Here is a 13,238-nt window from a genome sequence, read left to right as displayed (position 1 = left end):
CGAATATAAACCTATGCTAAACATCTGACATTATCTATGACTGCTTTCAAAATTGTACATTTGGAGATGTGGTTTGGGAAGGACCTGTTACTGCTAACATGTACCTCTGGTCTTCATCACCGGAGTCCTGCAATGAAAACACCTCTTTTACATGATTCTTTTGTAAAATTTTCACTTTATAATGCTTAAGCTATAGTTACTTGTGTTCACAGCAAGACTGCCCAAAAAATATCCTCCAACATGCAAAACAGAAAAATAAGGTAAGGGACCTCCCAGGCTGGATTTAGTGCATGGAACAACAAACAAATGGACAAATAAAAAACAAGACAAAAAAACAAAACAGAAAAAAAAAAAAAACCAACCAACCAAAAAGGACCACCCACAAACATGACACCTAAAAGGGTCTTCTTGCAGCATAAAGACTACAAAGAATCCCAGCAGAGCAGTTCTGCATGGCTGAGGACACCATCAGGTCTTAATCGCCCCAAGCAGACTCACTTGGGACCCCCTCTCCACCACCCCTGCCCAAAAGCCCCAAGGTCAGCACCTGCTCAGGGTGGGCACCCCGAGCTTCTAGCTTGTACACCTACACTAAGCAGCCCTGCTCTTTCATCTCCTTAGCAGAAACATATATATTGCCACAGGGGGTTCATATAATGTTTCTATTTACTTAGTGCTCTCAGCTTATTTAACCACTATAAGATGAAGTTACAAAACATTCAAGATGACAGAAAGATACATCTTCAACAACCAATACTTTAAGTTGGCTTTTCCAGAGGGGGCATTCACATGAAGGTCATTTATTTAACTATTGCTGTTCAAATGAGTCGTTACAGAACAGACTCAAATCCAGGGACAATCTACATGAAATAAAAAAATAGTATTTTAAGTATTCACACTCTTATAACGACTTGAAAAGTCTGCTGCACCTAACCCTACAGGATGCACATCAGTCCTACTTCTTCAGATGTTCCCCATGTCCCCCGTGTAACTTGCTGTTCTATCTACTTGTCACTGAGTAACCTGAATTGCAATCCATAACACTGATCTAAAAAATACATTCATAAATATTACTCACTTCAAGCTTACGGCATATACAAGCCTATGCCTCTAACATGAACAAAATCTATCTCGTATCTTACTGTAACCAGGGTATTCTCCGCAACTCTGATGCTGCAAAACATCCATGTGTCATAATGAGCTTTAAGCTTATAAAAAACTTCTTGTTTTTTGCAAAACATTTTTATTTTTTCTGTCCTTTCAAAACTTCTACTCTAATGTCTGTCATAATGTGCTCAGTTTGCAAAATGAAAAGATTTTTTTCTGGTTTGCCTATTCTGCTTAACCAGCTAGAGATGGCCCTAATTTCTGGGGTTTTTTCTGACAAAAACCAAAACAAACAAAAACTAAAACTAAACTGAACAAAAACAAACAAACAAACAAACTCTAAACAAAAACAACAACAACAAAGCAAAATACCCACATGGTATCAGCAAATATAATGTGATGGTTCTGTGGAAGAAAAGTCTAGACAGTTTTTTCTGTTTACCTCACTATTTTCTTTGTGTTTCCCTCTACCCTCTTTTGTTTTTACCTTCTATCCTTTTGCTTGTAATTCCTGTCTCATTAGACAAGGGGCTTTTTTTAGTCTTTCAACTTCTAGCTGTGCCTTGGATTCCTGGTGTCAACCTTTTGAGACTTAAATCTTTCCTGCCCCCAAAAAAACTTGTTTGAAAGTAAGGGCATATCTATCACTCATTAAACAAACCTTCTAGATTACCTGTATTGAATTGCGCTCAATCTCTCTCTGAAAAAAAGTCATGACCAAGTTCCATCGTTATTCCCATACAACTCAAATGAACAGGATCTGTATCAGAGCTGCCTGGCGTGGCCAAATTAAATATTAACATTGCATGAGTACGTAAAACTGCAGAGAAGCAGTGTTGAACCCCTCTTTCTCCATGACTATGCAATTTGTTTCATTGCTTAGGTGAGCAAATCGCTCTGAAGGAGCGTGAGTAGCTTAAAAGACTCGTTGTCTCTTGCACTGTCCCATGGCAGACCTGCATTTTTTCCTATTGCAAACAAGAAAAATTAATCTTGATATTTCTGTACATTTACTTCATTTTTCTATTATAAAAAGAAGTGAGGCTGCAGCACAAGTATAGATAGTGTGTTAGTGAAAACAGAGTTCTTCAGTGGGTTACATGGTGAAAAAACAAGTGCCCTGTAATTGGAGCAAAGGAATGCCTTGTCAAGACAAGCATGGGTTTTCCCTAAGATCTCAGTTCATCTGAGTGTTTTTCTTGACATTTGTAGTGGCAGATATTTACATTAGACTGGTGGTATCCTATTGTAACTATTATTTGAAAACAAATAAAGAAATCAACAATTAAATTTTCAGAGAAAACAGACAGAATTCTGGCTGAATGCAGTTTTGCCTCTAAGCCAATCAACTAAATTAATCTGTTGATTATAAAATGTAAATAACTAGCTGGAACGTATAATTTTTACTTTAAACAAAGACTGTTCTGACTTTTAACTATTCAAATCAACATCAAGGGTGACCAAATTGCCCAACTCGCAAAATATCCGTAAGTGTGGAAATTATGCTAAAGCTTCCTAGGCATTTTGCAAGCACTCCGCATGTTCTGCAGAACAGATGTTCAAGTTGAGAGTTGACTCCTTCAGCACTGAAATCATGACATGCGTTGTTTTCTATGAAAGGTGTGCAAATGCACAGTAATAATACTTAATTCATGTGATTACAATAATATTACATTTAAAGTCTCTACTGTATAATTTCTTCTCAAAGGATCTGATTTAATTCCTGTGAGAAATATTCTTTCCTTATCAGTTGGCTGTACAAGAGATCCGTGGAGTTTTTAGATCCACGGAGCTCAAAAAACAGGTTTCTGACAGGGCAACAGGCATTAATAACATTCTTTCATAGCCCAAATAACAGTGAAACAAAATGTGAAGCATACTAATTGAGTGCAAAGGAATATGGCATACTAGGAAGGATTAATTGTGAAAACCAGTGTTGTCTCTGTCACTTGCTTCTCTTTCCCCTAACCTGCATTCATGCAGCTTTAAAACCTGTGGTAATAAAACAGTTTCATGAAAATCTGAGCTCTGGCTAACACTATTTAGGTACCTGGGTTGAAGACAGCAGACTGTGAACTAAACGATCAATTACCAGTCCAATTGTCACTGTACGGCTGAAAAACACAACCCACTTCTTATACATGTAAAACCTCATTACAAACAGGATGCTTTGGGACTGTATTCCTTATTATTAGAATCATATGCAGGAAATCCTACTGAGTATGTTTTTACTCAGGACATTTCATACAACCAGTGATTAGCCACTAGCACTACTGCAATTTGACTGATAGAAGGAGAATTTAAAGCTGATTTAAGAAATCCAAGCAAACAAAAAAAAACCCCACAAACTTTGCAGTTTTTTCTGTAATTGGAAATAAAAATAAACTTAAAAGTTTTTTCTGTAACGTTAATATTGTCTTTTTAAACTAGTAAATTATAAATTTGACTTTATATTTGTTTAGAGGAATAAGAAGAAAGCAAGAAAGTGTTTTTAGAGGCTACATTGGAAACCTTTCAAACAGGCTGGCAATAGGTATCACAACAAAACCATGAAGCATTGGCATCTTGCTCTTACTTTAGGCCAGAAGCAAATCAATTCTGCTTAGGAAATAAAATTAAAAAGAGAAGCATTCTCCCAAGGAGCCCTGAAGTTTTCCAGGGGAGGACAGTTTCCACCATGTTAGCTCCATTTAAAATTCTGGTATCTCATCACTTAATGCCTCCTAATATGGCTATGGTGATTTTCTAATTTACTACACCCACTTTTTTTTTTTTAATTTTTTCCTTTTTTTTTTTTCTTTTCTTTTCTTTTTTTTTTCTTTCTTTTTAAGAAATTTTGAACTGCTGAGAAACAGCATTTTAAGCCCACCAATACGTGTTACAAAACCCAACCATAAGCTACCTAAGGACAGATATACATACATTTGCCTCTTGACTATTGATTGTGCTCTTAGTTAAAAGTATCAAAACCTGCCATGTCTATGTCACAACTCAATTAAATTCACTAGTAAACACTTATCAGTGGAAACACACTGATTTCATTGAAACATTAACCACTGTAACACTACCTGGTTTTACACTTTTTTTTTTTAGTGTTTTTTTTTCTGACAACATGAACATTTATAATCACTTCCAATGGTAATCAATCCCTCTATGGGGAAAACACTGACATCTTCAAGTACTTCCATCACAGCAAAGTATTTAATTTATTTTCATTGATCTATGATCTGTTAAACTTTTTGGCATTAGTACTAAGTAAAATATCAGTACCTCACCATACTACATCCCCTAGTATGGCTATGGTAACTGTCTAATTTGTTGCAAATTTTTTTTTTTGTTTTGTTTTGTTTTTGGTTCTCTGGAAATTTTCCCATTAAATTAATATTAAAAATGCAACATAACATCCACAGGGAGAAAAAAAAATTTGAAAGTGCCAGTAATTCTATGGCTGAATATAATTCTATTGCAGCAGACCATGAGGATCAGAATAAAATTCCCATTTTCCATAACCTACATTTCTAAGCATTTTAGTTATACTGCTCATTTTAAAAATGTGTAATATCTGAAAATGTGGGGACAGCAGTAAAGTTACAGATTTGTCATACATTTTGTATCTCTTACTTCAAAAAGATTCCAGTGTGAGTTATTCAACTGGCCAGTAGCTACAATATACCCTGTTGCATACATGATTTTCATGATTTGAATGTGGATTAATAAGAAAACAGTAACCCCATGCACATTTACACAGAAAGCATCAAAGCTTTCCTGGTTAACAACAAATCTAATTTTTGTCTCACTTAAGTAATGACATATAAATTTTTCTGTAAGGCATTTGGTAGCAATTAAACATGATACAAGTCCTCCAGTAACTCAATACAGCCATGAGGTATCCAAGAAATGTTTCCCTTCAGTGTACATTATATATGTATTGATTTGATGGTCTGAATGCATAAAAGCCCTGGGAACTAGCAATATTTAATGTTGTAGGAACTGCACTTCTTCTCTTATCTATAGGAATGCTGCAGTTGCTGGGGAAAATCCATAGATCTTTATTCAACGTTTATGTCGTGCTTGGCAGTCTGTTAGCAACTAAAGAGAAAAGTAATTTTTATTAATTCAGTGTTTACTTGCAGATATCTGCTAGAATCACAGCTGCCCTGCATATGATGGGAATACTATACCACAGAATAAAAAATGCAATAAGATTACACAACACAGCAACTCAGTTCATCCTTAAGCACATAGTGAACTTTCAGCATAGCCTCAATTATTTCAGTGGGAACATTCCTGTAAACAGTGTCACACAGAAATGCTTGCAGAGTGAAGCCTTTATTTGATGATGTGTTTGAATAGCTGCTCAAAAAAATTCTATTTTCCTCATCAGCTGTAAATCACTGTTATCCCCTCCTAGGAGAGGAAAGTGTTAAAGAAAAAATTGTACTTAGGATTATACTCTTTAGATACTCTGCTATACTATTAATAATGCAATATGCTTTTTACTGAAATATTATTTTTCTGGCTTGCAGTGTGGGGTTTTTTTAGATTAAGTCTTTTTTCCTTCCTATCTCTCAGTTATGATCTTTATGTCTGTTTTTTAACCCTATATTTAGCCTGGATGGTTCTGTACTAGTGTCTTGGTTTTACGGCTCATTAGGTCTTCAACAAGCTCGTTGCAGCAAAATATTTATTTCATTTTCATAAGTCCATAGTTTATTACAAACTTCTTTTCTTTCTTTTTTTTTTTTTTTTTTTTTTTTTTTTTTTTTTTTAAATTTTTGTTTACTTTTGAACTGCTGAGAAACAGCATTTTAAACCCACTAATTCCTGTTACTAAACCCAACCATGAGTTGCCTAGGGAGAGATGCATATAATATATAAAGATGTATATAAAAGTATCAAAACCCACCATGTCTATGTCACAAAAAGCAGCAGTGAATTCTCCTAGTCATCATCTGCCTACTTAAAATATCCTAAGCAAACAAAAAAATAAAATAGATCAGTTCTCTGAGCTGGAAAAAAGATAAATTACCTTCTGTTAACTAGTATATTTCCATGCAAAATAATGATAGAGTCTCAACACCGCTATATCTAGCATCAGTGGGTTATTATTGTACACTTCTTGAACTGTAGCAGAGCAGCAGTTAGTGTTCTGAAAGGTAGCACTGATTCTTGTAGTTCCAGTAAATTTCAGAGTAGTAAGAAAGATAGTACAGTTTCTATAATGCTCTGAATTGCACTCACTTGCAAAATCTGCTACCACTGCTAACCACTGCTTTCTGCTAACAGAAAGAAATGAAAAATCCTCACTAGTGCTCCAACTGTAAAATATGCATTCTGCTTTTGGTAATGAGACTTGAGAAAAACTAGTAAGAGTTAACTGTCACTCAGTTTTGAAGCATCCTGGTACAAACTCACACTGTGACTTTTATACCCAGAATAAGATGAGATTAAAAATAGACCTGTAATCATATTAATAGTCTGCTATAAAACAGTTTAACACTTAGGATACATAAGCCACTTGGCAAATAAAATATGGTGACTGAAGAATGAGTTCCGGACAGTAACATTATTTTTACAATTTCTGCATATTCTAATGGAATGCGTAATCAGAATCTTACCTGACTAGGAAAACACTGCACATACCCATCTCTCACGGGCTCTAATTTAACAGGTTGTTACAAAATACTTTCAAAGCATATGGAAACTTAGGACTCTCTGCTTTTCATCTGCTGTATCAGTGAACTGAAGAGAGCAGCAAGGTGGCTGAATTTTCATTATGTAAAACAAGCTGCATTTTCCTGCTCTACAGCATGATAAGAACTGCGCTCTTTGCCTTACTGCTGTAAGATTTCAAAGACAAATTTCAATTTTAAAATGCACATCCTTATAAGAATTTTCAAACTGAAATATCATGCAAGATTAATTGTTTTTCACACACCAAGAAGACTTTCTTCCTTCCTCTATATTACACCAGACATATTGAAAAACTGTACATCTAAGATACATACAGTAGGCTACGTAACACTGAAAACCTAATTCAAATGAAAGGAAAAAACCAAAACCAAACAAAAAGTAAGAAAGCCAGCCATTAGGTTTGGAACAGTATTTTTTTACAGTTGTAGAACATTGTCTGACAAAGGACCTACTTGCACGTTTAATCTAACTTAACAAATTAACACAGCTTCCCACCAACCCTGGCTTACTACCTAACATAGCATGCATTATGCACCAAAAAAAAAAAAAAAAAAAAAAAAAAGAGGATATAGAAACAGCAATACTTTTATCCTCACTAGCCTGTCATCAAAACCAGCAGAGATCGAATCATTGATAAAAGCTGAGAATGGAAGAAAACGGACCAACCTTCACAATGTATGTCACTCCAGGTCCCAGAATCTTCTCACTTGAATGCAGCCATCCTCGGGAGGGTTTACTGACAAAGCTGCCACTTTGATTGCAGTTTTCACCTCCCAAGTGCATTTCTTCTGACCGTGTTTTTTTCCCCATACTCATCTTGCCCACGTCCTGCTGAGAACACGAAGCGGCAGAGAGAAGGTTACATGTGTTTTCTGAAGCCCCTACAGCTGAGCTGGAAGCACTTGAGCTTCCCTGCAACTTGGAGACAGCAAGCTCCTTTACTGCAGAGGAGAGGTTTTTGATACCCAACAGGCTGCCCGTGTTTGAGAGTTTCAAGTGGGACACTTTATGGATGAGAGTACACAGGGTGCTGGGTCCATCCTCTTGCTCCTTATGGAGAACCTCTGGTGACACCAGGTATGGAGACGCTGTTGAAGTCGTAGGAACTGCTGAGACCTTGCTGTTCATGGATAAATTGTGAATAAGATCATCAGCTGAGGTCACCGAATCATTCCTGAAGCGGTTATACTTGGTACGTTGAAGCATGCCCTTCTATCTGCTTTCCTGCATATGTCCTGGCAACTCTGATGCCAATGCAGGAGATGCCTGTGCTAACATAGCAGGTGATTCATAACAATATGGCTAGCAAGATTTTGGGGTAAAAAAGAGAACAGTATAAGAAAGAACAAAAAAAAAAGAAAATTCTATCTTTAAGAAATATCTTATGGTTCCCTGTTAAGGTTGGGTGAAGTAACAGTTTTCTCTGACAGAGATCCCAGTCCTGCTTACAGCTGCCAACTCGCTCACAGCAAAAGCATGACTCACACAAATGAGAAGGACCCTTTTCAACAAAAGGCTCCGTGAGCACTGCAAATTACTTCCTGTAGGGGGAAAAAAAAAAAAAAAAAAAAAAAAAAGTCCACCCACTAACAGCACAGTAGCACCAATCAATTCTCAAATTTCCTTTTCCTATCTCCTCAAACAGATATTTACTTCCAACCTTCCTCCACCACCACCCTTTTGGTACCAAATGCAATTACCTTTGAAACTAGGTTAACAGCCTTTGTGAAACTCCACACTTTATTATTCTGTTTAAAGGTTCTCCCACCTCACATTTTTGTGAATCTACAAAGAAGTCACAATTAGATAGCAAATATCCAGAAAATGTTTAAACATACACATAACACCTCAGCCATAAAGAGACATTTTAAAGGTTTGCAGAACAGAAAACAGAACTAAAGACTATCGACATTTTCCACAAAATCAGCTTAACAGACTTTACAAGTGCCTTTGTGTCAACGTTGTCTTGCAAGGAAACTATTACATCTAATTTTTGATAGAGAAAAAAATCCTTCTCCCTTGTTGCTCCACAAAAACCATCTATTTAAATGCAGGAATTACAGAAGTATCTATGTGTGAAAACCAGTACTTATCTGACATCAAACAATAATGCTTAACAGATTTTTTTCTTTCACCACTGATATTAAATGCAAAGGAAAACATGAGGAAGACCGGCAAATCACTGGAATATTTGGTTTAATTCTGGAAAACTGAAATAAAGTTAAAAATATTCAGAAGCCAAGGTAGCAGCAAACTGACATCCTGTAGTGAAAAATCAAAAAAAAAAAAAAAAAAAAAAAAAAAAAAAAAAAAAAAAAAAAAGCACCAGGTTTTCAGAAAAAATGGCAGCCACAAACACTTGATCTGAGAAGCAGCAAAGCATGCAGAAAACATTAATTTAATTTTCCTTATATTTTTTCAATAAATACAAAATCTGTACAGCATTGTGCTACACAAATGCCATCACAAGCTTTATGGCTGTTTCCTATAAATTTATCTTTGTTGCAAAACAGCTTTTGAATGTAGGACAATACACTGCATTATAAACAAACTAAGACCAGAGAGGTTGCATAGTGCAAAGTTTTTGTTTAAACAAATTAATAACTGCAGCACGGTTTGAAGGAAAAATTCTATAGAATTCCTTCTGTCTCCCATGACTAAAGGCTGCAGTATAGAAAGTGCAAATACAGTGCAACAGTCAGCTCACTACAGGTATTTAATTAGTATATTCATGACACATTAAATTAAGTCAGCACCTCTTATCCCAGCAGTGATGAGTAATGGCAATGTTCTAGTCAGTGTAAAAGCAGCTTTCTAGTGATCTGCGGAACAGCCTTTCATCAGCACACTGCAAAGCTGCTACAGCATCCACACAGCATTCATTTCTCTCTTCATCCTCCTAGCACAGCAACAGAAAATATACACACACAGCCTATTTTTACGTGTCTCTACTGCCCAGAAAACCCTATTGCTCCCGGAGGACTCTCTTCATTAGAAGCGGCCAGCGAAGCTGCAAAATGTGAATGAGATTCTGTGCGAGTGAATGAAAGGGCTGGCGAGCATCCTCAGATTTCTGTGAATGAAGTGAGGCCTCGCAGCCCCTGCCAGGCAATCCCTTGGGTGCTCACCAGCCCAGCCAATACCAGCCGGCTCTGATGACTCATTCAGCACAGCCTTGATAAATAGTGGAAGATCCCATTTTGAGCACAGGCAGCACCTTTTTTTGCAGCAGCACCAGAAAACGAAGCCGGCGCCCGAGCAGCCGAAGGGGAGTAGCAAAGCCCCTGTGGAAGGGAGGGTGTTGGGGCAGAAGTGCACAAAGTGTTCCCAGGAGTGGCAGGAGAGGAAAACCGGGGAGGCAGATCTGAGTTTCTCCCCGACATGTTCATTCACCTTGTTCATTTGCATCCAGGATGGGAACGTGAATGTGCGCATTTCGTTTGATGTGAAATTGCTCTCTGTGGGCTTCGGCAGATTCACAGATTTTACAGGTTTACCTTCAGAGACCCCTGGTTAAAACGAACAAAAAACCAACCAAACAAACAAAACCACTCAAAACTATACATACATGCACACAAAACAACCACAAACATATGTATAATTATAGGAAACAGAAAAAACCCACACCAACCTAGTTGAAAAAAAAATTCATATACCTACTTACTCTATTAGCAGAGTAGATGCTGAAAAACAGTGTGATCATCTAGTTCACTGAGAGAGGCAGAGCTAGAGGGTAAAAGTTCCTTGGAGCATCAGCAAAAGGACTCATTTCTGATACTGCTTCATGCAGAAACCCTATAAAGACACCTGATGGGTGCTGAGCATTTCTGGAAATCCAACATCAGACACTACAGAGAAATAGCAGCCACTGTAAAACCCAGTGCTTGAAATCTGGAACTAATTTCAGCATCTGTTTGGGAAACAGTCTCCTTTACAAATCTGGCTCTAAATTGAAAGGACTGAACATTTTAAACCTCGCCTTTCCTAGTTCTTGGGACTAGAAAATGTACTTTTTTGTGCTAAATGCTGTGCTACAAACAGCATGTTCAAACCCAGCTCCAGGAAACAATGAATTAAATTAGCAACCTTGTAATATGCATAAATTGCAATTAAAATTAGGATCTAGTTAATTTTAACTAGTGCATAGCTTGCTTACTGACTATAGCAGGCTAGCCTTAAACAAGCATGTTACTGTTGTTCTCACCATACCACCACTAAGAGCAAGACACTCAAGGTGCCATTTCTCTCTAATCTCTCTGATTGCACCTATGGATCAAAGTTGAAAAGGAGCATTTTTCTTTTCTTTTTTTTTTTGCAGGGTTATGAGCCAACCACTGCTACCTCGAGTGGTAACAAATGGCTGTGAAACAATGAGTTTATTGTTGACTCAGCAATAAAATATTGTTGACTCAGCTGGAGGTTCAATGTTGTTATGTGCAAATATATATATATATTATATACATGTATATATGCACAAATATATACATAACCCTAGCAATAACTGCACCAGGACAGGCTGAGGGGGTAGGTGGGGTATACACTGCTTCTGATGGAGTAGCATATTTCTTATGAACAACTGGGAATTTTGGCACCTCTAGCCATTCCCTATTTTTGGATTTTTTTTTCTCCATTGTTTTTTTCATGAATGATTTTTTTCATGGATCCTCCTCTTACCCTGACACAGTCCATGTCTCCTTTTCTCCCTCCAAGTGGCTCTCAGTGGCTCATCCTTAGCTGCTGCCTTTTTTACTTCTGTATCTTAACTACGTCTGCAGCCTGTATTTCAGAAGCAAGTAAGTTTTGTTTACAGCAAAGGGCACAGGAAAAAAAGATACTGGGGAGCAAGAGCAGAGGGAGGAAAGAGGAGAAATTACGTATGGGTTTCCATGGTCAGGATGAGGTTTAAAAGGATTTAAATTGCTGCAAATGCAAAATATTGTTATATGCAAACTTACAAGGGTAAGATGGTGTCATCACTATAGAGAAAATAAAAGCAGTAAAATCTCTATGTTCCACAGCCTGTAGTAAGAAACTCTCCTGAATGCAAAAACCAAAACAGACTGAATTTGGGTTGGGTAAGTGTGAGGTTCCAGTCAGGCTCCACCTCAAACAACAACTGGAAGTTGGCAACTGGAAGCACTACCACCCCAGCCACCAACAAATGGCATACACTAGGGAAGCGGAGGCAGCATGAAGTGGGAAAGAAATGTTTCCTGCATAGGACTGGCATACCATCCCAGGCCATGGAATCCTGAAGGTGGTGATACTCTCACCTTTCTCCCTCTCTCTGTAACAAGAGGGATGATTGATGTGTTTGTCGAGCAGTCTGAAGGTCTTTAGAAGAGGCAGCTTGAAAAGAGATAAGAGGGAAGTCATAAAGTTTGAGAAAAAACAGTTCTTTGACAGGCCCAGGATGGATACTGCTAATTAGGAGAGACAATTAGGAGAAAACACCTCAATAAAAACTGTAAATTCTGCTGACGCGGCAGGCAGCAATCTGCAATGGAGGCCACTCCATTGGCCACTCAATGGAACTTTCCAGGTCAAGTTAAGATAAGCAACAATTGTCTGGCAGCTGTGGCACAGCAAAAAATGGATAGCATAAAAGGAAGAGAAACTCTAGCCCCCCACCCCTCTCCCTGGATGGAACCACCCCACACACTTCTTCTCTGCCATGAGACCAATGGGACACCACTGGGTGGTGACTTTCCTCTCCTTTCTCTCTCATTCTCTCTCATTCTCTTCCTCTACCTTTGGATGATGTTTTATTTTCCCTTCTTTTCTTTCCTTTTCTCTTCTCCCCCTCTCTCTCTCTAGGATTAGGCTAACAACTATGGTTCTAACCATAGTTGCCAGTTCTGTAGGTGTTCAATAAAATTGTGTAGTTGCACCTGATACTGTGCTATGCTTTCTGTGTCCTTGTGGGATCGAATAAGAATCTCCACATTTCCATATTGGAATGTGACATTAAGTTATAAAAATCATGAATATGGCAGACAAACTTAAATACAGATGTTGCTATGAGCTTTAATTGTGGTACATAAAAAGTAGGCATAAAGCTATCATAGTTGATTCCTCTTTTCAACAAGCCCTAAACAATTAGTGTTATGATGCAGCATTAAGCCATCATCCAACAGGATGCTACTCCTCTTATTATAATATTACAGACACAAGTGTAAATGTTCCATTTTATTAAATCATCTTTCAAAATCTTTACTATCAAAAATGGTCAATTCTTCACATAAAAAGATAGCACTTAAATAGTGCAAAAGCTTCTAATATCCTGTGGGGACATTTCTTGTCTTAATAAGTTAATTGATAAGGGAAAATACCAACCTTCTTTGCATGATCTGGTATATACCAGAAATCCCTTATCCCTGTATTAATCTGCTCAATCCATCTTCATTTATATGAAGCTTTATTTAATGCTTTGATGA

The 13,238-nt window shown here is 37.3% G+C and overlaps 1 protein-coding gene across 1 annotated transcript in view; it reads right to left on the bottom strand.

The window, feature by feature from the left end:
- SHC3 (SHC adaptor protein 3) overlaps positions 1 to 8,328 on the bottom strand; it is a 73,084-nt gene extending 64,756 nt beyond the window's left edge. The window contains exon 1 of the mRNA XM_071730934.1: positions 7,468 to 8,328. Within this exon, the coding sequence (XP_071587035.1) occupies positions 7,468 to 8,007 (540 nt within the window). The 5' untranslated portion in view covers positions 8,008 to 8,328. The remainder of the gene's footprint in view (positions 1 to 7,467) is intronic.
- Positions 8,329 to 13,238: the final 4,910 nt, after the last annotated feature.

Source organism: Heliangelus exortis, chromosome Z (assembly GCF_036169615.1).
Source record: "Heliangelus exortis chromosome Z, bHelExo1.hap1, whole genome shotgun sequence".
Lineage (NCBI taxonomy): Eukaryota > Metazoa > Chordata > Aves > Apodiformes > Trochilidae > Heliangelus > Heliangelus exortis.
This window is presented reverse-complemented; position numbering and strand designations above follow the sequence as displayed.